At 40.2% G+C, this 26,003-nt stretch overlaps 1 protein-coding gene across 2 annotated transcripts in view; it reads right to left on the minus strand.

Annotated features, from left to right (window-relative positions):
* LOC111652234 (neprilysin) overlaps positions 1-23,170 on the minus strand; it is a 31,250-nt gene extending 8,080 nt beyond the window's left edge. The window contains exons 1-13 of one of the 2 annotated variants that reach the window (XM_023402444.2): positions 22,717-23,170; positions 19,111-19,287; positions 17,620-17,655; positions 15,132-15,293; positions 5,481-5,561; positions 4,908-5,003; positions 4,698-4,816; positions 4,450-4,518; positions 3,712-3,846; positions 2,994-3,095; positions 2,751-2,887; positions 2,475-2,568; positions 1,637-1,765 (exon numbers count right to left, since the gene is read on the minus strand). In XM_023402444.2, coding sequence (XP_023258212.1) covers positions 1,637-1,765; positions 2,475-2,568; positions 2,751-2,887; positions 2,994-3,095; positions 3,712-3,846; positions 4,450-4,518; positions 4,698-4,816; positions 4,908-5,003; positions 5,481-5,561; positions 15,132-15,293; positions 17,620-17,655; positions 19,111-19,287; positions 22,717-22,759 — 1,380 coding nt within the window. In that variant the 5' untranslated portion in view covers positions 22,760-23,170. Of the gene's footprint in view, positions 1-1,636; positions 1,766-2,474; positions 2,569-2,750; positions 2,888-2,993; positions 3,096-3,711; positions 3,847-4,449; positions 4,519-4,697; positions 4,817-4,907; positions 5,004-5,480; positions 5,562-15,131; positions 15,294-17,619; positions 17,656-19,110; positions 19,288-20,036; positions 20,435-22,716 lie in introns of those variants that run through there. The other variant, XM_023402445.2, reaches the window with a different exon arrangement.
* Between the last annotated feature and the right edge of the window lie 2,833 nt (positions 23,171-26,003).

A 26,003-nucleotide genomic window follows, 5' to 3' on the forward strand; every position in this document is an offset into this window, starting at 1 on the left:
TGTGTGTGTGTGTGTGTGTGTGTGTGTGTGTGTGTGTGTGTGTGTGTGTGTGTGTAAGTTTTTATTGTGTGCATGCATAAATGTTTGCGGTTGCATGCATGCTGGTCTTTTTGCATGTAAAATCCTATTACATGGGTTAAATGCAGGGTTTATATGCAACGGTAAGCCCACTTAATAGTATGTTTCATAACAGTATGCTTTAGAAATATAATGAATCCCCATTGTGGACACTAATCCACTGCTATTCAATTTGATCTAATTTACTCAGTCTCTACATAATAAACAAAGTCACATCCATTTTAAATCACTGGATTATAGAATTTTTTGGTCTTTGTTTAACCGTTCATTTGTAGCGTATCTAATGGTTAAAAAAACGTACCCAGCACCATTACCTCAAGTCCTCTGAAATCCTTCAGAGAAACTAGAGTTATTATCATTGAAATATAGATATAGATTTTGTGTAACTCATCATGAACAAAATATGGCCCATGTTTGAATTTCTTTATTATATTTTACATTTTTTGATCATTATTGCCAGTCTGCCAATGTGTAAGAAGCCTTTTGTTGTTGTAGCTGGTCAAGGTGGAGCTAGTTTTAACTCATGTATTTACTGTTGGGTAGTTTAATCCAAACAAGATGCCATATTTTATAAATTAATCATATATCACTGTATGTATGTGACATGTTTGCCAGCAAAATAACTGGTTCTTATAGTTTTCAAATAAATGTAGTGGTGGAAAAAGGGCACAATCTTTTTTGTCTTTTTGTATAAAGTAACATAACATAACAATAGTAGTAAGGTATACTCAAGTACAATACTTCTCTTAATACACTTAGTTACAGTTCACTAATAACCATATCTGAAATATATCTTTGTGGCTGAAAGAAGGTTGGTACGTGAGGGGTGCAGCATATATGCAAGATGCCAGTCAACTCAGCACATTTACATAAACGTATGGCCATGTATTTGGGTAAAGGCATGTTGATGTGTACTTGCATGCTCAAAGGAGTTGTGTGTCAATTTACACATACACAAACACACACACAGACATGTTTACACAGCGTGTGATGTGAGATCACATGCTGGAGTAGGCAAAGTTGCAAAAAATGACAGAGATTTAAAGTGTGTGAGACACTCAGCAGTATGACAGATGTACGCTGTCTCACACACACACAGTCTGACTCACACATACAGACAGGCATGTGCCAAGGCGCGCACATACATACACACGCACGCAGAGATGAGATTTACAATGTAGGTGGTGTGGGCATGATAACAAGGACACCTTGTTCAGCTGCTTTCAATGGGTGCAAGCAAAAAATAAATACAGTGCTGTGGTGGAGACACAAAGGTGACAAAAACATAGGTGAGTAAGAGACAAAAATACACCCAGTGGGATATGCCTGTAACACATGTTATCAAACTGCATGTATGAATAACTGAATACATCAACACTTTCACACAGACTGAGAACATGTGCCCAGAAGGATTCAGTACCTGCTCCAACTGCCAATAAAAAGTAAACATATATATTATTTATCACACAGAATGTATCCTGCCTAATGACGGAATTCCTCGATTAAATCTGATTAAATCCATTCTAATAATATAAAGTATAATCCGACCTCTACTGACCAGTTCTTTGCTCTTTTCGGAGAAAGCCTCCTGCACGTACAGTCGTCCAACAGCATTGTCCATGTTGTTGTTGACGTAAAGTGCACACTGTCGCCACACAGCTGCTTCTGACGTTGTACCCGACAGAGCCTGCAGGGAAAGTAAAGAGGCACAGATCAATTAGAGATGCAGGATAAACAATTCAGCATATTGTTTAAAGAGTCTCATGGCAATTTTGTATTTGCACCTTCATTATACATTACCATTACACTAAGGAATATAAGCAATAGCGCAGAAGGGAAATGACTAGATTAGGAAGAGGGCTAGGATTAGAAAGACTTAGAAAATGGTAAGGAAGAATATGAATTTTGTGTCACAATGAAGTTGATATTTTTGTTTTTGAGTTGGATAAATTTTCATGAAATCTCGTACAGACCATATGTACAGACATTCATGTTCCCTCCAGAATTACTTCTAATAACTTAGGTGATCCCTTAACTTTTCATCTCGTGCCATGATCAGGTCAATGTTTGACTTCGCCTGCTACTTTGGTTCATGAGAAAATACCTGCACACCTGATGACCTTCCCATCTGCTTCAGCAGCACTTTGTGTTTGAGTGCTCATTAGCAACATGCTAACGTGTTACATTAGGAGGGTGAACATTATACCGGCTAAACACATGTTAGTGTTGTGCTTGCAGTCATGTTGTCATGCTGGCATTAGCATTTCGCTCCAGGAGCCACTAGCATCAAACACGTTCCTACATGTGCTTATGTTAAGATATGTTGTTATCCACCTCTAAAATTCAGTATATCAGTTGGCTCTAGCATGTTCAGTGTCAGGGTCCTGGTGGTGTACCTTGCGGAAGGCTTTCCTGGTGTCCCTGTAAGCTCTGCTCAGGCCCACCACCATGTTCATAGCAAAACGCCACACCATGTAGTTCTGCAGATCCCTGTGAGGAGAGGAATGATGTTCAAAGAAAGTGTCTTATTCACACAAAGCTGCATGATATCAGTAATGGGTGAGGTGCTGTTTTCATTGCACGCTGTGCGCTTCTGCCCCCACAAACACACACTCAATACAAACAGGCTTTCATACACAAGCACAACTAGTGACACATACAAACACACACACCTCTTGGTGTATCTGGCCAAGATAAGGTTGAGTCTTCTGTAATAGTTGGGGGAGTAGTTTATGACCTTCTCTGTGTCAGGAACGCTGATGTTGACCGTATCCATTATCTTTGCTGTGAAGTAACTCCAGTCAAATACCTTCAGGATGAGTCCGAAAGCACAAAGAGGAGAAATAAACATAAGGAACAGGAAGAAAGGTGAAAGAGGGACAGCAAATTCTGACAGAAAAAGAGTTTATTTTTACCTGTGATTCAACCTCAAGGGTGAAGTTGGCGTTAAGATCACCCAGTTCCATCTTGTTGTAAAGCAACACTGGATTGTTACGGTCCTCTGGAGTATCAGTAGCCTTGGAGAGAAAAAGACAGAGGTTGAAAATCAAGAATGCTGTCAGAAAACAACCCTCCTTGTCTCCTGACACATGCGTACACATGCAGTGCAGGTCCAGCAGCAGAAAACATATTTGGAGTCCCAGGAGGCTTCAGGTCTGTAAATGTCAGAGCTTGAACAGTGTGACTGCCTTGTAAAAGCCAGCAGCTGAGTGGAGGCGAAGTGAAGCATGGCAGTGAGCAGAACCGAGCGGCACAGAATGACAAACGTAGACTGTGGAAACCTGTTGATGTCTGAGAGAAGTTGTTGTGTAGGGATCAGGCTAGTTAACAGCTTGTTTTACACAGCAGCTGCTCCAGAATGGAGCCACAAACACACACAGAGGAGAGAGGTTTGGGCTACAAATGCAGGAGTAGAAGGTCAGATTGTCAAAAGTGGTTTGCTCACAAAATCCTCCTGCTGTTTGAAGCTGAGATAGAAGATAAGGTATGCAGTGCTGCTGGAAAACAAGGTCTCCTTCCATTAGTTTTCCAAAGAACAAAAGAGCGCATTTTTAGAGGCTAGAGGAAGTTCTAAGATAGAAAAAGCTATTAAGGGTTCTGCTGGGAAAATGCAAAATGTGAATACGCGCTTACGTTAGCGATGTCCCTCTCCAGGTCCATAACTCGTGTCACCTCCTCTCTGATGCGGGTTTCATTGATGGCCAGTCTCCGGTCAGTGCGGATCAGCTTAGCCAGGTCGATCATGAACTGCTCATAGGCCCGACACGCCTGCCAAACACACATTCATTCATGAAATTCTCATCTTGACTTTAACAGGAAAGAAAGGGGCTCACTGGTTTGAATTTAGCCAGTGACCAAAAACCAGAGGTGACAACTTGCACATACACACAGATGCACACACATACACTCAGCCCGCCTCAACCCAAGCTCTTTTAAGTGCTGCCTTCTGCATCTCAATCAAAGGTCTATGGTAAACTGTAAAGCAAAACCAGAGCAGAGGATGTCTGCTCCAATCACACACATCTGGTATGTATTGAGACACAACCAAATCTGTTCTGTCTTGCCTCATTGATTTTAATCATCACTTACTGCCTCAGAGAACATTTTTATTTATCCTATACACATACGCTCGCAAACACATGTAAGCATACAAACTAACATAAAGTTCAGGTGCTGATGTTTAAGCTGATGCCCTCATCATTTGTTGGGCATCGTGTTTCCCGGGACGAACTCCAGGGGACATGAAACAAATACTCAGTGGCACTGGTCCAAACGAACACATGGAGCTGTTTTCATCGTGCATCGGTTGAAAGCCTTAATTAAATTACAAGTAGGTGTGCATGTGTATGTGTGTGTGAACTTTAATCCTACCTCTGCGTAGGGCCCAGTGCAGGCGTAGTAATCTCTGGACAAGAGGCCGAGGCTTGTCTGTTGGTCAAACTGGAAAAGACAAGAAAACATACATATTTATTTATATAAGCCAAAGGGGTCAGATTTGAAGAAATTGGTGGGTGGTCATGTTCAAGTTGGATGAATACGACATATGACTATTTGTATGAATGTAGGTATATGAACCAGAGGGACAGATGAGGGATTTCTAGCTACAGTTGCACACCTACATGAATGATGTGTGAGTTGGAGTCCCTGTCATCGGTGCCGACGAAAAAGTTAACCAATAGCTGAGTTCCATATTTCTCATTCAGCTTGGCGATGACGTCTTCCAACTTCCACGTTTTACCTGAAGAATAGAGAAGGAGGGAGACGTGAGAAAGAAAGAGAAGCCTGAGGATGACATCTGCTGTGCGTGACAGTGGAAAGGAATACTCTACCATAGTTGGTTTCCCAGTTGTCCACAGCTATGGGCCACTCAAACACATCAGGCAGCATGAAGAGCAAAGGAGTCCCTCCTCTGAGCTCAATTAAACCTTAAAGGAAGTGTAGTTACAATCAAGCACAAGTGTGTTTTTAATAATGGATGTGTGTGTTTATTTCTTACAAATTAAAATTCAGAAAAGTATGAGCGAAAAAGAAAAGAAACCTTTCATTATTATTTATATATTGTACTTCTCAAGCATAATTAATCTATGCAAATTTGAGCCTGCAGGAGTTTACTGATGACACTTCGAGCTAAAATGCTTTTGAAGAATGCACTTATTTGCATAACGTAATGCTGTAAAGCTGAATGACCAATTCTTACTTTTACATTTACATTACATTTATTCATTTCCACTTTTAATGCTTTTTTTTAAACTGATGGTTGATAAGAAATGTTAATATAGTTATAATAGTTTGACAAAAAAATAAACTGAATGAGACACACACAACTTATAACAGCAAAAGGTTCACTTTAGAACAAGAGAAGTTACAAAAAGAAATAGTCGGTCTGAAATCTGCTGACTCACTCTCATTAGTACAGGACTTGTAAAGGGTCTTCGCCTTGATGAGAGCAGCAGCTTCCCCCTCCACTGTTTTTTCAAGGACACCTACAAACAGAGCAGAGAAACAGACAAAGACAGAAAGATAAAGGAGGTATGAGTGTACATGTGGCAATGTGGACAGAGGGGAGGGGAAACAGGAAGGGGTGTAAATAACCTCAGGTACAATATGCAGTTTTGTGGATTCAAAATAGAATCCAGCTGTTGTCCAGATGCATTAAATCATCTTAATTAAGACATGTTGTCTGTCCCTGTGTCACAAAGCACCAGCAAAAAAATAAAGTGATGGCTTCAAACTGAGGCAATTCATAGCAACCAGTGACAAAACAGACAATATGATATTATTCAAACGGGGGAAAAACTCAAACTCAAACATAAATCAGTTCTTCTCAATTTAATAAAATTTTTTCATAATGTGTACAACAGCTACTTGAAAAACTAAGAATTTGAACATTTTCAGATGACGGCTGTTATGAATTGTAAACAATGACCAATCAATCTTCATCAAACATGTTTTAAACTATGTAAAAATACTATGAAAAAAAGCCATGATAAATATTTACCATAACATGGTTTTCCCAAATAAAAAGTAAACAAAAAATGAGAAACTGGGGCTAGCTGGAAGCACATCTATGCTTAATTCCTCACTGAGAAGTTCTGGATTAGGCCCACCGCCACTGCTTGCACTATTTTGACAGGTGAAAGAGCAGTGACAGTGGTTGACACATTGTCCGCGGTTTTGCTAATGCAAGGTCTTGCTCTCTGTACGGAAATGGGTTTTGGTGACCGGTGAAAGAGCACTGCATATCAAGATGATTCACGTTAGAGGAAACCTCAGAGAGGCTCAGTCACACATTTGAGCCTCAGTCAGACATATCTGAACGGTTAGCGTAGTTGGCATCTTTTATTTGTTGAAATAGCTTGTTACCTTTTAATTGGCAATGGCTGTCACAGTGTTAGTGTCTGTGCTAATGCAAACTCTTGCTGTTCTGACAAGGTTTCGGATTTATTCTGCTCGCCCTTGTCCCCGTAAATTGACAGGATTGGTTCCGTAGGTGTGTGATGTTGTCTGAAACCCTGGCTGACTGCATCCATTTGTATGAGACTGTCATTAGTTCACTGCAGTTCCAAGGTGGAAATATGTTAGTCATGGCGTTGACTGCTTATTTCACTCATGATATATGATGTGATATGATATGACATAAAAACCACCATATGGACAAAACTTGATTTTCATCGGAGGGGGTCTTTAAATGGAATATTCTTGGGAGCATATTAAAGGTACGTAGAAAACAAGTAAAGATGACATGCATTGGAAAATTGCATTGATTAGTTGATAAACTAGGAAACCAGGAGCACATAGCAATAGTTCACCAATACACAATCACAAAATGTTCCTGTGTACTGTTTATGGCCAATCTTTAAGAATGAATAATTAAGCACAAACTATTTATCAGTAGCAGTGCAATTAATCTTTTAATTTAGGTGATTAACGTTATTTGGGTCATTTGTTGTAGAGGTCAACACTGTCATATAAACCACAAATTAGGGAATATGCCATGCATATTTGAATCTCTTGTTGCAATAAATTGGCTTCTCAGCGGTAATCAAGGTGAGGCAAGTGACCTCAGCAGGGAAGTCATAGCAAATTAGGTGGAAAGAAATCAAGGAGCAGCAAAGCTGAAGGTGTGACAGTTAAGGGCCATTCGAAAACAAGAGCGAACACCATTGCATGTTTTATTGCCTGTGTTCATTGCCTCTTCAACACCTGTTGTGGGTTTGGATGCCAGTTAACTCTGCCTCCAGCTAGATAGTGTTTCTAGGTAGACAGCTAATCAAAATGAGTGATAAGTGAATGGGTGTAAACTTGCTCAACTGAGGGGGAGGAGAATGGGACTAACAACACACTTTTCCTGCACCGTCTCAAGGCAACCATTTGCATATTGTAGCTTTAAAGTGTAACCATTCCTTCTGGATCCACTGTCGCTTTTCAGCAGCATCAAACATGAGGGTGAGTTTAAATGAATGTTCAGATCATCAAGGTTCAATCTAACGCCCACATGGTAATTTTACTGTTTGCTGAAAACCACTGTGGTGAAAGCAAGTGTATTGTTGTGAAGGAGTAAAACAGTCTGTGCCCTCTGTCCTTAGGAAAAAGAAATCTCACACCATCTCAACAGGTATCTCAAGCTTTAGCTCAACTTCAGCTGATGGTGGTTTGTCATTCAGTATGAAACATTTTTAATGTAACTGTGCCTGCACTTTGCACTACTTAACTACAAAGACCTCTTGAGTCTCTCATCACCAAGTTTAATGCATTTAAATAGTCAGGGGCTCATGGATGGCACAGGACTCATTTTAAAGAGAATCTTAGCTGTAATGCTTTGCTCTATATGACATCACAAAAAATCAGGCCTTACTTGATTCAGTATACGGCCAGACCTTGGTCCAGGCTATGCTTATCTCTCACCTCAACTACTGCAATGCTCTTGTGGCGGGCCTCCCTTTGTGCACAGTGAAACCCTTGCACATGGTCCAGAATGCGACAGCCTGACTGGTCTTCAATTAGCCCAAAAGGGCGCATGTCATTCTACTACTCATTGACCTACACTGATTACCCATTGCCACCTGACTCAAATTCAAGTAACTAGTGCCTTGCCTTCAGAGTGCTCCCATCTACTTGAACTCAATCATACAGCCATATGCTCTTCACACTCTCACACACACCCCAAATGACAGGCACAAAGAGAGAGGACCGGTTAAAACCAATGTGGTATGCCAAAAGAGCATATTCATATATTTAATTTTATGTAAGGTACATTATATTTTTTTGAGGTTGACAGTTCATTCTTGACTGTGAAAAAGTATTGTTTTTTTTATGGTTTCTGGGCTCAATGGTTTTTATCCATGTAAAACTATATGTAACAGCTGATTTTACAAAAGCCAGTGGATTATTACGTATGAGGAGGAAACATTCATGATGTGTCCCACTGTGTTATAAAGACTGCATCATGAATTATGAATGATCTAAATCTCTTAAAAGTCTAAGTGCCTGTAATAAACTTCCTGTACATGCAAAATGTATGTAAATGGTTGACCTCGTGATTGCTATTGTTTATGGTAATTTAGCAGAAGTGTATAAATGGACTGTTGAATTTGTATAAAAGCAGCCTGGAGCCTTTGTGAATTTCACATGTAAAAAAAAAAGTTTGTCCTTAAAAATTCATGCAGATTTCCCCTTATATCACACATTATTGGATATCTGTGTGATAGATGTGGCATGAATTCATTATCATACATTTATTTCAACCATCTCAGAATTGTGGAGTTGTATGATTTATGTGTTTACATGACATGCCCAAGTCCTCATTGCACAACATACTAATGGAGTTGTTAAATGAGGGAAATGAACTGAGCGCTCTAATATTACTGTTCGTCTGTCATCTGTAGTAATATTTCTAAGCTGTATTTTGCTCTGGGTTTAGTTTTTGAAGATTGAAAAAGCTGTAAATCATCAGTATCAGCCATATTAGCATTTCAGAATGTGCCTCTTCTCTGTCTTCACAAAGCTGCCAGTTGTTGACATCCACCAAGTCATGTTAACTAGCCAGGTTAAGCTGTGCAAACAATGTGCATTTATCATTAACAATGACTGAATCAATTGTTCAAGCTCCTTTAGTCTTTACCGAATACAAAAACTAGGATTAAGGTTTGTTTGCATGAGGCTTTTAGTGTGCCAGACAAACAGAAACATGCCTGAAAGTAATCCTGCCTCTTTTGCAATAAAATTTAATAAAATGAAGTAATCGACCAAAAAACATGTACTGTAAAATCATTCAAACTAAATTTCTAAATGAAAATAACCTAACTACAGCAAAGAATTATGTTTATTTCAACATTCTTGACAAGACTTATTTCTGAGGACCGATACCACTTTCATATCTGTCCGTTCACAGCCAGCAGCCTGTTATCTTAGGTTAGCATACAAACTGGAAACAGGGGGAAGCTCCAAAGGTCCAAAGATAGCAAAATCCAACTTCCAGGCTTCTTGGCAAGGAAGAGAATAAGCATATTGCTCAAAATCAAAATGATGAACTTTGAATGTCATTAAAAGGAAACCCAAAGGGGTATCATGTTAGTGTGAAAACCTTTTGACTTTGTCACCCATCACACATCTCAACATGGCTTCAGTATTGCCTGTCATTTATAAAGTTATCTTATAAATGTTGCATTGGGATCAACCGACAAACACCATCACACTGTGCAACTCAATGCAACTACGGGATCAATACTGGGAAGAGGATGGATCTTCAGTTACACATGGAATAAGTCCAATAAGACATCACCCATGTCACAGTAAGTTGGGATCACAAGATAAAGATGAAGAAAAATTTTTTTTTTCTTTCTTTGTAATTTTGGGGATTTAGTGACAGAACAGTTATAATAAAGACAGGAGATAAGGCAGCTATATTTAAGATAAGGTTTATCCCTTACATTAACTCTCTAATTTCAGGTCAGATCAACGTGTCTTAAATACACCTATTCTATTATTGCATAATCTATGGAAAATCCACTTGTCATTCAATTTAGCAGCCCCAAAATATTCTAAATTGAATTCAATATTTAATCATTACCTTTTTCAATTATTTTCAATTGCTCAGTGCTTTGGGTTATTTCTTTCCTGTATTTCTACTTTTCTTTTCACCTCCTGCATGACTGCATTTCACTTCAGATTCTTCCTACCCTTTCATTTTTGTAATCCTTCCATTTTCTCATTACCATGTGTGCACTATTTATGTGCTCATTTAATCTTAATGAAGTCCTGGGATAGGGACCCTTCACAGGGCGCTTCCTGCAAAAGGGCACAGATCATGTGTGTGTGATTGGATTACTGACTGCCTGGTGCTTATGTTTAACCACAGCAAAGGCTTACCCTCTCACTAACTCTCACTGTCTCTCTCACACAAACTCTCTCTCTCTCTCTCTCTCTCTCCCTCTCTCTCTCTCTCTCGCCCCATGTGTGTGCGTGTTTGGATTTATTTGAGAATGGATTTTGTGCCACCTGATGTTTGTTTGAGACGTCACGTCAATTTGAACCAAACCACTCGGCATGATACAGAATCAGAAATTTTGAGTTTCTCCTCTCCCCTTTGCCATTTTATCCTTGACTACCTCTCATTCCACAAAGCATTGCAGTGATTTTAGTTCGAGTTTTGCCTCCAATTTATTATTGTGAAGCAGATATTTAGAGTATATTACAAGCGGAAGTTGCAAATGTAGTCAAAACTGAAGTCTCTGGGCTCAATAGGAGTTTTGCTACAACTGTTATCCAAACCTCTGACTGGCTTCTTCTCCATAGAAATGGCAGCTAAGGCCAATGGGTATCAAACTGGCACAAAAAAATATGATCTCTCAAATTTCTCTGAAACATATATTTGAAAATGGTAGCCATAAAATAAACCTACTGTATTGTAAAGTTGTCTGTGAGACTCCAGTGTTTCTATGTTAAGAAACATTAAGAATAATATTAAAAGAAAACCTTAAAATTGGAATTTACAGTGGGGAGGAAACACTTCCAGACCCAGATGTTCATTCTTCATAACTATGGTGTCAGCCAAAATTATTATAGTGGTATTAGAGTGGTATTACAGTGGTATTACAGTGGTATTACAGTGGTATAGCGGGTTATCCAGCTCAACTGTGTCCTTTAATGTACTGCCAGGAACAGTACAGTATCTGCTCAAAACAAGTAGAAAGCCATTGAAGTTAATTTTTCCACAAGCACTGCCATCAAGCCAAATTTTGGCCATCTGCACCGTGTAACAGTTCTGTCATGTAGTCAGTATATAAGTATCTAGTATGTGCAAAAGTTCTGTTGTGTACCCACTACACAGTTGGCTATGAAACAGCCAACAGGGCAGATTATTAGCTTGGTGGAGGTCTAAACTATTTCTTGTTAATCATAAGCATCCTAGCTGGCAAAACATATTCAACTCAGGATTTTTATTCAATATGTTTTTGTTGGACAAGAATGACGGCATTAATATTCAAATCATTTTACTTGGCCAGGAAACTCTGGTCTGCTATCTTTATTTGATATGTTTATGAGAAATACAATATCTATCGTGTTGTGCAATGGTTCTGACTGGAATTTTGATATCAGGGGGGTCATGTGAACAACTATTTATTTAAAAAAAAGTCTCCTTGTGGTCAGTATTGTTTGACGTAAGTTCTGTTTCAATTATTGTTATCACATAAAAAAACAGATATTCAGTCTCTTTGGTACTGTTTGTCAAAGACTGTGAAAAACATCTCATATCTGAGCACTTTTCTTATGTCACAGCCATCTAACAGTCATGCTTCAACGCTCTCGGTGATGCCAAATTCTACAAGAAAAATAAGTTGGTGTATTCCATGCCTCTGGCTAAAAATCTAATGAGTGAGATTTAGACCTGGAGCCATGCAAGAAGCCCCTCAAATAATACAGAAAAGCAGCAGTATGTGCTCACATTCATAAAAGTCACATGCACATGCACAGATAGACGTACGCACGTAGGGCTAAGCTTGGAGATGACTACCACATGCTGTTTCACATTTCCTGACCTATCCTCAAAGCTTTTCTCAATATACCATCATCCTCTGGCTACAGAGCTCAGCCTCACTTCAACTCAAAGCCCCTCTGGTTCATGTGTATCTCACCATCTATCTTCTTCTATCATTCTCCATTTCTCTTTCATTTTCACCTCAGCGTTCACCATTTTTCATTTGAATGAAAGCCCTTTCTTTCGTCCTTTTCTGCCTGTCGTACTCCTCCTCTTCCTCTTCCCGATACAAATTAGTTAGTAATTAAAAGGCTCACGGTCAATTGGGTCCATTATTGCACAGTATGCCACACCTGAGTAGGAGGAAAAAGAAGAAAAAAAAACTTGCACAGGCGTGTGTGTGTGTACACACACGCGCACACACACACGTCCACCCACTGCTGTGGCCACAATCAGGATGCAGATCGTCATTATGAATTATGGCCCTTTTTATGGCCTTTTACAGCATCAGAGAACAATCTAAGGCATTTACAAGCAACCGCAAATCTACACAGCTATTCACATACATATACATGCATGCAACCTTTTTTATTACTGTCATGCAGCCTACAGCGCTGCAGTGTCCAGGTGTTTCCAAGCCCCTGCAGCTGTTGACAGGAAAATCATCCATCGCCCATCAGCGGGCGGTGGAATCCAAGCAGGCAGCAGCAGCCAGCCGCAGGATCAGAGGTCGCATGTTTGATGTCACTTCCAGAGTAGAGGTCACAACTCTACTGAGGCCTCGCACTGCCGGGGGTTACACCCCGACACACACCAACCATTAAGATGAATGTTAACTTGAGAGCTAGTGGGTTTTAGTTGCTACTGTAAAGTGATCAAGACAGCAAACTTGCCCACATGGCCTTGGTTTGGAGGATCAAGTATAATCTTAAACACACAGCATTCTCATTCTCTCTAAAATACACACAGACCTGCACACAGATGTACATACAAAGTCAACCTGAACATTTGTGTATGCAGTACAGTTGGAGACAGACAAACTCTGATTGGTAAGCCAGACAGCCTGAGGGAATGAGCACAACACTGACGGTGGTGGGGATTTAAGCGACTGATTAAAAGCAGTTCTTTGGCTGTTCCATTTCTTTCTGTGATAAATGCAGCATTTAGAGCAATTAAGCCAATGATTCCTAAACATCAACCTTTGAACCTCCCAATATTTCCTCATTAGTCACAGAAGTGTGTTTTTCCTCTTTCTCCTTTCTCAGGAAGGCTGCAAATATCACCTTAAGACCTGATAAACACACTGGATCGCAATAAAAATACAACCAAAAAGTGTAAAATGACGCCACACATTCACACAGAAACATGCTATGTACGTAAATGCACATACAGTAACAAAATGCCTAAAACGAGCCCTTGTTGAGCAATGTTTATTTTCCTCTTTCCCCCCTGTGTGTGATTTTTATGGGTGTTAAGACTGCCATGGAGAGGAGAGGGAGAACAGAGCAGAACAGAACAGACGGGCTTTACATTATTATGAAGCAATGTACGATGCAAAAAAGTTCCTATGGTTTAGTTTTCATACAATCCCTGTTGTATGTTAGAAAGAGGCAGTATGTTTGAATCATACAGAATCTCATGTTCAAGCGAATCATTGTAGAGGAGTAAAAGCAAGAATTCCAATAACACACTTTTGTAATTAGACGACACAGAATGAATAAAGATGCACTTTAACCACTACAAGCATCCGCTGAACAAAAGCCATAGAAATGAATGTTGACTATATTATAGGCAATCTCTAAACCATAATGAATGCTACATTGATCTGTAAAAAAGGGTTTATCAAGAATTAGAAGGAAAGTGAGGACAATCAGAGTTGTCACTACAAAAAGAGCATTTTCTTTTTTTTTCCAAAAACACAAGAAAATTCAATCATATTAACTCAATGAACAAATCTATCCATTACCACCCAAGTTCAGGTTTATCGTAATGGAAAATAATCTGCATGTCATCAATGGCCAACACAACACAGACAGCAAAAGCAAAAAAAAAAAAAGCAGATATACAGTGCCCCGAGACAGGAGACCGCATGTTTTTCCATTGAGATTGGACAGATAAAGCGCTCAAGGCTGGTGTAAATTATCTGAGTCCACAAGACGGGCTGCACTTTAAACCTTGGTTTTCCTTCCCTACTAAGGATCAATCTTTCTCACCCCTCTGAATCACTCGGTTTCTCCTGCAGCCAATCTGCACTGTCTTCATTATAGTGGGAGTGACTGGCATATAAATTGTAAATTTATGGTATATGAAGAGTTTCGGTTGTCCGTGGAAAGTTTGTGCCTCTTGAAGATTTAGCACCAACTGCTCAGGACTCGACTGGCCTTCTCATAGACAACTTGAGTTGAAGTATGGACCCTCACACCACACACGCACACAGAGAGAGAGAGAGAGAGAGAGAGAGAGAGAGAAATAGAGAGCGAGAGAGAGAGAGAGTGAGATCTACAAGTGCACACACACACATTGGCAGTGTAACTTGATCCTTTCTGTATCAACCATTCCACAAGAGCGCTAACAAGCAAAACGGGTAAAAACACCGCTGACAAACTTGCAATTTTTTCTCACCACCATATGTAGATGTCTTTGATCACAGCCTGAATGTAATGTCCACATACACACAGACAGTGATACTGCCAGCTCTGTTGACAAACTCACAGCTCACATGGTAAGCAGCAAGAAGCCAAACTCCCATGGCATCTGTGATATCTATAGAGCGTCAGTCCCTGAAGGAGAGTCCTCTTTAGCTTGTATTCTCGAGTAACTGAATCAAGCTGTTCTAAGTGCTCTTACAAAGCAAGCAGACTGAAAAAGACTTCATGTTGTAGCGTGCTTTAGAAACTCTTAATTAGACTAAATACAGAATTAATACTTGAATGAAAACAGGCACTATATCTTTAAAAAAAACAGTCCCCCTGTCAATCTGTGTTGAGTTCTTTCTGAGTGTGGATCTTTGTTTCTTTGTCTGTGTGTGTGTGTGTGTGTGTATGTGTGTGTGTGTGTGTGTGTGTGGGTGTCTAACCTTTGAGGATGACCTCCAGTTCATCTCGTAAGATGTCAAAGGTGCTGTATCTAGAGCTTGTCTCTGGGATGATGTTCTTTTTAAGCCAGCCTCCGCAGGCATACTGGTAGAAGTTGTCACAAGGGTCCACAGAAGCATCCATGTTCTCAATGAGACGAGACGCTGCACGGACAGAGAGGAAACAAGCTCAGAGACACGGAGAAAATCCTCACCTGAAGAAACTACAATATACTGCTGGATAGAGGAATATGATGTCAAATCGACCAAAACAAATAATATGATTCATGATTTCCTAAAAGAAAAATAGCTGGTATTTGGCTGATAAGATTTTTCCAAGAAAGGCCTATTTAATTTGATACTAATTATAAGGAGTATGTAATGTGTGTGTGTTACAGTGTTACAGCTATTAATTACCAGCTGTACAAAAAAAGAAATGTAGTTGGTAAGTGAAAATAGTTCATAAACAGATGTTTCTTTGAAAGGCTAACGAGAATTATGAATTCTTTATTCATTTATCCATTATATTATTATCTATAATTCTTTATCTGTTCTAAAATATGCTAGATTTAGTCACTCTATTTTACAGGTCCGGTCTGTGGAATTCAGGTAGAGCTATATTTGTAAGTATAAATGCTGATTCAGTCAAATTTTACCAAAAACCTTAGTAGTGTGATATTATGCAGGTGAATTGTTCTCTAACCAGGTCTATGGACAACTACCCAGCCTGTTAAACAAGTGTATAAGGAGATCACAGATGCCTTACATTTCACCCTTTAATAGGTCGACCTTTTGGGAAATGTCAAACTTTGCTTTCCTACCGAGAGTTAGACAAGAAGAATAATGAACTCGCACGTGCGTCTGCTCAATATAAGCCTACAGCCAGCAGCCGTTTAGCTTGGCTTAGGATAAAGACTGTAAGCATGGGGAAACAGCTAGCCTTGCTCTGCCCAAAGAAAACAAAATCCACCTCCCAGCACCTCTAAAAGCTCATTAAACTCTCTTTTTATATCAATAACTATGCACAAAAACCAAAGTGTAAAACTGACACGTGGTATTACGCCAAGTTATGTGCTGGACTATTTCTTGGCCAACTGCAGTCTTGTCATCATTTTGACATTTCCAGGGATCCAACAGGGACTGCTAGGTGGATTTTGTTACCTTTGGACAGAGCCACGCTAGCTGCTTCCCCTTGTACCCAGATCTTACTCTCAGCTAAGCTAACCGGCTGCTGGCTGAAACCCTAATACGAATGGACAGATATAAGAATGGAGTTGATCTTCTCACCTAACTATTAGCAAGAAAGCAAATAACCTTCCAAACATACAGAAAATGTTGAACTATCCCTTTACAAACATGTAGGCTGAATAGAGCAGATTAAAAAAGTAAGGGCTCCTTTGACAGGTTGTTGAACAACCTGGAAAGAAGCACAGTTGACAGACCACCTTAAGCCTCGGATGTTGGCCAAAACGTTTCAAGCTCTTCTAGTAGAAAGAAATCACATTTAAAAAACCTCTAATGTAACATTTTAGAAAATTGCTCCTTTTAATTAACAGTTCATTATAGGGATATCTTATATAGACCTGTGAAAAAAATCTTAATATGTAGCCATTTGCAAAAGTAGAACAGAATAATGGCTGTAATTGTTTTCAGTCCAGCACCAGTAATGGAAAAGTGTTCACTTTTCTGAGCTGCAAACAAATTACATGAGGCAGCTGAGAGATGTCTTGTGACAAGGCTGTCTGTCAAATCTGACTGAAATGGGGCATTGGATCCTTATAAATGCACCGGAAATGTTGTGGGAAACGAGAGGTACAGTTATAAATCCATAGTTTATTATGTCTGTTTTTTGTTTTGTTTTTTCATTGAAAATAAACTGTTGTCCTTTTTTGTCTGCTCTTTACTGAAGTGAGAAAATAAAGTAATCAAATCTAATGTTATATTGAAAAGGCTGGAGAGAAGGGGGGCGTCTATTTGCATAAAAATTTAATTAAAAAATGTTAGGCCACTGGTCTATATCAGTTACATAGACAGGGACTTTGAAATTATCCAAAAATAGAGTTTGGGTCTCAGCTCCTTACTGCAGTAATGTGGTCAAGGACCATTTACAGTTAAGTTATAAAAACTCCATGTTGAATTACCTCAGTTTGTGACACACATACACTATATCCTAATTTGCTTAAGCAGTATTTACATGCTTATACCCGTTCTCAGTTTTCCATCTTTTCTTATATATTTATTCAAAGGGGATTGAGGGACAATAAGTCCAAGTCTGCTGATCAGGACTGTTTCTGTTTGTTCGATCACTGTTGTGACTTAAAGGAAACATATTCACAGCTTTAGTGGCCTTCTTCTCCACGTATGTGCGAAATCCCCGGGCTTCTGTGGCAGTCTCAATTTTTTCTCATTCTGTCCTCCTCTGAGAAAAATCAAAGCCTTCAGAATGAGACAGTGAAAAGGACACACAAACAAACAAACACAGGATGCTTACCTGACTGTGTGCAATCAGCTGTGGTGCAGATTTCATCTACAGGAAAATGCAAAACAAATCATTACTCAGTGGGATCTGTGCAGTCATCACTCATTATATCAAATGATATTCTCTCCCTCCTCTTCCCCTTTTCGTTTATTTCGTTTCATCTCTTTGTCATCCTTATCACACATTAAACCCTAAACTACTTAGAAGTGTTGCTTTCACTCTGTCGGGGATAATTTAGAGGCTAAACTGTTAATCAAACTGAATCTGACATGTACTGACGCACCAGCTAACTGCCATGTAACCTTGAATACACTTCATGCGTTACGTGTGGACGCACATGATGTGCACATGGGTCAGTGCACTCACAGGTGCAAACACAGACAAAGTCATTAAACTTCCCCATTTCCCTGACATGGCAGATTACACATTCATCGAGCACAAGACTGCAAAAGCGAATCATAGCTCGACAAGCACACATGTATGCTGCACATGCCAACACAACCTGTTTTATGTGTCTCAAACGTAGACTGATTTTTGTTTTCTTGACCTGCTGACTTTCAGACTTGTTCCATTTGTCAATAATTAATCAATAGGTCTATGGTTCAGTTTATTATCAGTGTTAATCTGATAATATTAAAGACCTTGTACAATTACACTGTGATCAATTGCCCTTGGATGTACTTTTGATTAATATAACTCATAATATTATGTAACACAAACCTCGTGTCATCTGTAAGTACAAGTGTAATAAGTTTGATATCTAAGTAGAAAAAGCAGGCAAAGCAACAGTCAGCACATTAATGATTAGAAAACTCATGTAATACTTAATACTGTGATATTGATCTGTAGCAGGTTCGATAGGTTTCCCATGGCGAGGAAATGGAGGGGTTCAATTTCACTGTGTCAGTGTTAAATGATCCATTCCTCATAACATGAATTGATTCCATTCACAGCAAAATAACTGTTGCACAGTTCTTCATAATTTACACAAATGTCTGAACTGTGAAGTAGCATGACAGTTTTGAGCTGTGTTTGAGTGTTGTGTAAAAATCCCTGACAACACAAAGGAAACTGAAAAAGACCTTTGCACGCTGCATTCTTCTTTCTGGCTCAGTGACTGTACTTTTGCACTATGCTTTAAAAGCACCCAACTCAAGGGTTTTCTGTTCACCTGCTCCTCAGCATGCTGCTTCGTGCTCACCATTAACCATGAACTCAGCTGGAAGTGATGGCCAGTGCACGTGCACCGTTTAAAGCAGGCAATCTTCAAACGCTCTGAAAGGTACACTTAATATTGAGGAGACAAGAAAAACTGTCCTCAAGGCTGAGTCGCCCCCAAAAAGTTTTTTAATTACATGACATACTTGTTTTGAACTAGCTGGTTCTTACCAAACCCTCATTAACATGAACCTGATAAAGATTTAAAAGAACATTTTCAAGACGTGCTTTAAGGTTTAAGATACTTCTCACTATCTATTATCCGTCCTCAGACTCAGCACTCACCCGTCTTCTGTGTGGCAAACAGGATGATGAGGGCAACGATGACGATGAAGAGCAAGGAGACAATAGTGATGAGGCCAATCTCCAGGGAGGTCCAGCGCGGCTTCTTAGCCGACTTGGGGGGGTTGGTCTCTGTCATTCTCAGGTCTCCTCTTTCTGCTGCCGGCTGTATCAACTCACCTGAGGAGAGAGGGGGAACCACAGAAGAAGAGCTGTAGTGACTGGTGGACTGACAGGAATTTAATCGACAACAATTCTGATAATAAATTGTCATGTATCAAACAAACATGGGAAACATTTGTTGTTTTCAGATTCTTATCTATTGGGACGTGCTGCATCGTTTTCTATATTTTACATCAGTGTAAACTGAATAATTTGTTGGTTCGACAAAGCAAGCGATTTAAAGATTTCACTTTGGGCTCTTAGAAATTGTGGTGTGCATTTATCGCTTTTAAATTGGCAAAATGATTGATAATGAAAATAATAAAGAGCTGCAGCCCAAAACAACTGAAAAGAAAGGGACTTAAAAATGAACTAAAGAATCTAAAGAATTTGTACATTTGACATTCTTCCACACATATATCTTGAAATCGTACATTCTCATTGTGTCAACATCATTTAAAAATCCATTTCTGATAATCAGTTCATCTCGCCAAACACTTGCTGGTCGCAGCTTCTCAAATGTGATGATTTTGGCATTTTTTTTAGCAACATATGATTTTCAATCAAAACATTTGATGATATGACATTTTGACATTAATAAAACAAACATTCTGTTAAGTCTGCAGATTTTTTAACAAGCGCTGAGGAAAGAAAATAAAGAGAGGAAGGGAAATAAAAGACATGTGGCAGTGATAAGAAAACAAATGAGAAAAAAAGACAAACATGTTTTGCTTGGAGCAAAAGGTGAGAACAATGGAAGTTCTTACCCTCTAGTGGCAGTACACTCCAGACAAAAAAAAAAACAAAACACGAAACGCACACTTCTGAAGAACAGAAAACAGGAGAGACCTTTCCTCTGCTCCTCACTAAACACTGTTGTTTTCCTCTCTGGGGCCAAGCGAGAACTTTACAAAGTTCATGTAACAAGCAGTTAAGTCTATCTCTGAAGGCAATTAATCCTTAATCCCTTACCGACGTCACACATATAGTCACTGCACACAAACATGCACATACACATTCGTCCACAGCGATGCTCTGTCCCACACTTCTACAAGCTGGTGTCATGAGGCGCCTGTGTAGATGGGTGGGTTTCTCTCTCTGTCAAGCTGAGATGAGAGCACCGCACGACCAAAGGACAAAGTCTCTTAGCTTCCTTTGAACGAGCAGACAGCCACAGACACATACACACACACACACACACACACACACACACACACGCTACCTGCTGTACACACAAGTCCACAGGTATCACACATCAACCACGCACAGTCCTGCTGAATGTCAGATCCCCTGTCATTCCTCTTTATGACAAAACAATAGCCCGATGTAAAGTAAACTCTCCTGGTAATAGTTATTATCCAGCCTGGTAATTGGCCATTATTATACACACCAGCCCACAGCTCCCTACAGGCTGCTCTCCATACTCCACACCAGCACTAAAGCATGCATGACTTCACCATGGGTCATAAGATTTACTATCGGAGAGTGGTGACCGGATGTGAGGTCATAAAGGCAACTGAAAGTATGGGACGGCGATGAGTGATTGAAGGCATAAAACAAGCAATGAGGTGGTGTAATGACACAACTTGATAGTGTATGTTAATCAGAACTTCCTGTCAAGCTCCGTCTGGCTGCGGGAGGGGGGGGCAAGAAACTTTGCATCAACTTTTCCATTTTTTTGTCTGCAGGCAAACACATCACAGTGACAGCGAGTCCCACGGCTCTAATAAAACCATGTGTGCATGTCAGCGTTGGAGAGGCTGTATATTACATTCATTCGCTCTAATCCTGACACGGTGCATGCCAAGAAATGGAACGCCTGCGAAAATGTATTTAAAAGGAAAAGGGACATAGAGACCGAGTGGAGGAATGTGCAAAAGCGAGTGACAAAGTGAGGGAGGGGGGAGGAAAGCTGTAAAAACAGAGTGGGACACTGAGAGGTCCTAAATCACGTTTAAATTACTTCCTCTCAGTGTGCTGAGGCATGTAAGGTATGACTTTGCTACTGTATGTCCATCTTATGCATCATTCTTGCTTACTGTTGTTTCTTTACATAACTCATAATGAAACAGGGATTGTACAAATATAATTATCACCCATTAACATCACCTCTAGCTCCATTACAAAACCTGTTAGTGTAAGATGTGCTTGATGTCTTTAAAGATGTGTGCTCTTGGGGGAAAGTAAGGCCTAACATGAGTTATTTGTAAGGTGAGCTGCAGTTTCTGTTGCTGATGTTACCGCCTCTGTTGCAGGATGCAGTGACTTTTTTTTTCTTTCTTTTTCTTTCTTGCACTTTTTATAATGTGGCTCTGATGTTTTTTTTCCTGAGCGCTCTTTGGAAGGTATGTGTGCCGAGGAGTCTGCATTTTTAAGATAATGGTTTATGAAAGGAGTACCAAAAGTCAAAACCCTCTCTTTCTCTTTTTCTCCGCTCTCTGTCTCCATGTCGTGATATATCTAAAACATAAACAGTCCACATGTCTTGTGAGACCTCACAACCCCCCTGGAAATTAAACCCATCATTCACTGTGACACCTGAAAACACCCATGTGCCTGCACACACACACACACACACACACACACACACACACACACACACACACTCACACACACACACACACACACATACACACACACACACAAATCAACATGGGACTACTTGCACAGTCACTTCTTTTACATCCATGTGAGCCATGAACATGTCACATTTACTAATTGAGTTTGAATAAGTACAGGAATGTGCCCTACTTTAACTTAAAATAACACCTTCTCTGGGATATCATTTTCAGCACTGGGCCTATGGCTGTACACTGAAGACTAAAATCATTTTAAAACCATTTTTGAGAGAGGAGACTAGATACCCAAGGGTGCTGTGATCTAGCTGAAATGAAGCCCACCTCTTAAATTGCTTTCCTAATGTTTTTTTCTGATAGGAGTGTAATAGGAAAAATAACTTTTAAAGGAATATAACAACCAAAAGCTTACACATCATCAGTGCCAACACAACTGAAATAGGCTATAGTGAATGGGATACCCAGCAGGAATATCATGACAGAGGATTAAAGTGTTTTCTGATAGGCCGAAATGCATCTTGCTTTTAAAACTCCACTGACACCAATATTAACCTGCGGCACACGGTGCAGTGATTTGCAATCGAGCAAGTCGCAGCTAAATGCGTGCCTGATCCTCGTATCCTGTTGCACGTCGGGAACTCCAAGGAGGGGTGGCATGATCAACTGGTGCACGCTGCCCCTTGTCACCCAGCCGGCAGGCGCGTACACGCACACTCAAAAATAACGCGCGCGCGCATTAACACACACACACACACACACGCACATACACGCACACACACACACACACACATGCACACACACGCACACAGGCAGAGACGCACACAGATGGCACCGCGTTATAAGAAGCGCTCCGGGTGCGTGAGCGACTTACCAGGTGTGTCGGGAAATTTTCGGTCGATGATATATATGGGCATCACATCCACTGATCAAATATCCATCAAATCCACAAAGGGAGCGCGAACTGCTGATCGATCAGTTACAGACGATCTATTTGCTTCACCCTGGATTTCAACAAGGCACAAACCGATCCCGCCTCTCTTCTTCTCCTTTTTCTTCCTTTGGCTTTCTATTCTAGGAGTGCACATTCACACAAACACTCACACACATGCACGCACTCACGCACAGACCCCTTCACTACAACTACCTACTGTACTGTACCACATCTACCCAGAGAGGATCGCTGAATTCAAACGATCCATCAGACTCTTGCGCAGCGCAATCGGTCAAGTATGTGATCCACAGGGGGGAGATCCCATATTTATACAGCCTATGACATATAGTGAGTCATTGAAGTAGCCTTCTGAAGTTCCCTGTGCACCAAGTCGTTGCCTCCTCCGTCAGGGCGGCGTTTAGAAGTGACCCTGTCAGCGGCACTTGCTATCAGTGGCGCCTAAATAGCTGCAGGGCGCAGGTTCAGGTGATCAGTGGGATGAAGTCATGTAGGATATTTCAGTGTAGCCCACTTAATCATAGGGCTTTTAATCCAGGAAACTACAGCAAAATCCCTACCATATCCCCATCATAAAGAGCACTGTGGTGAGTGAATCTCACCAACAGTAATGCAGAGTGCATGTGCATCTGAGTCTGAGTCACCAACAGCTTTTCAGTGAAATGTACTGCCTAATTGCCTGGGCTACTAAGTACTTTCTGTACCTTAATTACAATAGCATAGTTGCTCTTAATGCTACGTGTTAAGGGTCCTCACAATGAAGGATTAGTTTGAATTTGTATAGTGGGGTTCCCTGGAGGTCCCTTGACCCGTCTTGTGGAATTACTCCAAACCCCCCCCCCCCCAATTGATGCACATGCTGTGTCTGACTGTCAGGTTTCTAGGTGTAAATCAGGTGGCTCTGCTGGCTTCAGCAATGTTGGCGCAGTGCTGCGTATTGTCGCACCATCACTATGGAGGGAAGCCAGGGTGTTGGACTAAATTGTCATATGCATAAAATGAAAATAATTATAGGTAAGCATGCAGCTCAGTGTGCTCTTAAATCTCCACTCCAATGTCACCAGGGTTGGCAAGGTTAAGGTTATACAAAATATTAGTTTGTTAATGCAATGTAGATTACACTTTATGAATGGGGCAGCGTTTGTGAAAGTGGCTTTTATTTTAGACATCTGTGTAACAAAGAACTGTTCTTTCAATGTGTGTATTTCAATGAATTGGCCGGGTGTGCTTCACACTGAAATATAGCCTAGCTGAAGAAGTGGTTATATCTTACCAAGACATCAGCAAGCATTCAAATTTAGCTCAGCTTTAAACTACAGCTCCCGATTTCTTTTGACCTGCAAATCACAGAGTTCACGCATGCTGGGTTTCTTTTGATGCTGCATACAACTGTTCTCACACAGGAACACACCTCAGCCACTGTTTTGACAGAAGCGGCTAACGGCATCACATGTATATAAAATCTAAATGATCAAAGTTCACTTCATTTTGCCTTTTACAGTGGGGCTGAACCAAGCCATTGCCATCATGTTTCTATAAAGATTAAGGCCTTCCACATCATCATTTAATGCTTTGGGTTCTTCCCCCTTAAAAGCATCACTGTTACTCCAAACCCCAATTTGCTCATTAGCCTGTGCATTTGTAAAGTATCGTGAAATAGCTCACAATCTAGACTGCATTAAAAAAAAAAAAAAACCTTTTATTTTGATCCGTGTGTTAGTGTTTGGTTACATGTGGCCTTTAGCTCCTTCTCTCTTTAATGTTAATCACCAAAGTTCACCCCGGGGTCACTTCTGTAAGAGCAGTTAGCTCTGCAAACACATAAGGATGTTGGGTCTAAAAGTGAAAATTAGCATCAAAGTGAGAAGAACGCAAACAGAGTACATCACTGCAGAGAATAAATGACCTAATTTCAGCGGGAACAGGAGATGAGACTACCTGTTGTCATTGTTCCCAGTGACTGATCATAGTCACGCAATATGAGTAAGCTGTGGGTGCTGATGTCTACTTATGTCATTCATTTTTTCATATGATTATATTATGATATCTTTTTTTATTTTTCCTACCCAACCTTTAACTACACCCGAACCATTTCATACAGCTCTCAGACTTTATTTTTGTGTCATTACTCATTACTGCTCCATTGTCAATTATGTGCTCTAAACTTCAAAGATAAATGCTTGTGCAAGCCTGTTTTAGCGTCACCACATCATACCATCCATGTTTCATTGCTTCTGATAACGAACAGCACGATTCCACTTTGAGAAATTTCCGTCAGTGTGTGTATCTTCTGACTATCTGTGAAGCTGAACTGACGGCAGTTTTCTCAGCAGCTGCCCGTCAATGCATCTAAAAGATGCTCACATTTGCCTGCAGTGCAACCTCTGTGATCATATTTTCCATCATTTTGTTGCTGTGCTCTTCAAATAAAATCCCTTGCCCCTTCTCTGTTGGTCATTTGAGCTCTGTTTGTTGTCAGTAAACCCAGCATGTTATGGACTCCTGGAGAGTATTGGATTTTAATTGTGCTGTGCCCGGGGTGACACACGTATTACACAGTCTTTTGCTGCAAAAAATAGGAGTATGTGTGCAAACTCAGACTCAGATGCACATGCACTCTGCATTACTCTTGAGGTCTTATAGCATTTCTTAATGAAAAGGTGCCAAACGGTTGTACACGCTTACGAACATGCATCAAGTTGCAACATGCACATTGCATCAGCGGTGGAATTTATTTTTTATGTGAAATATTTCCACCTTTACGTTAGATATGATCATGAGATTGTTGAATGACAGCCTTGTGGTTTAGCTCTCAATTAACAGCTGACATGAATAATGTGTTCCACAGAAGCAGATGCCATGACTAATAAACAGTTCTGCATTTGGTCCACATATGCTTGTGAATCACACAGAATCACCATAAAATGTGCGTTACAGTTTCAAGCTGTCATTTCTTTTTATCAAATGGTAAATTTAGCTGATGTGTTATTGTTAGGTGTGTGTCTTCAGAACAGATGAGATACTGAGGTTCTTTGGTTTGGTTCAAGGTCACTCAGATGAGTTGTTCTCTCAGCACCTCCCCTCAGACAACTGTCAGGGGAGTAACTCTCCTATCCGCAACAGAAGTTCTGTCCAGTTCTGCTCAAATCTGCTGTCAGTGCACATAAATACACACATTCACATACAATCTAGCACCCACGCACACAAGG

This window comes from Seriola lalandi, unplaced genomic scaffold, assembly GCF_002814215.2.
Source record: "Seriola lalandi dorsalis isolate HSWRI2012SDOR001 ecotype SW California unplaced genomic scaffold, Sedor1 jcf7180002053932, whole genome shotgun sequence".
In the NCBI taxonomy this organism is placed as follows: Eukaryota; Metazoa; Chordata; class Actinopteri; order Carangiformes; family Carangidae; genus Seriola; species Seriola lalandi.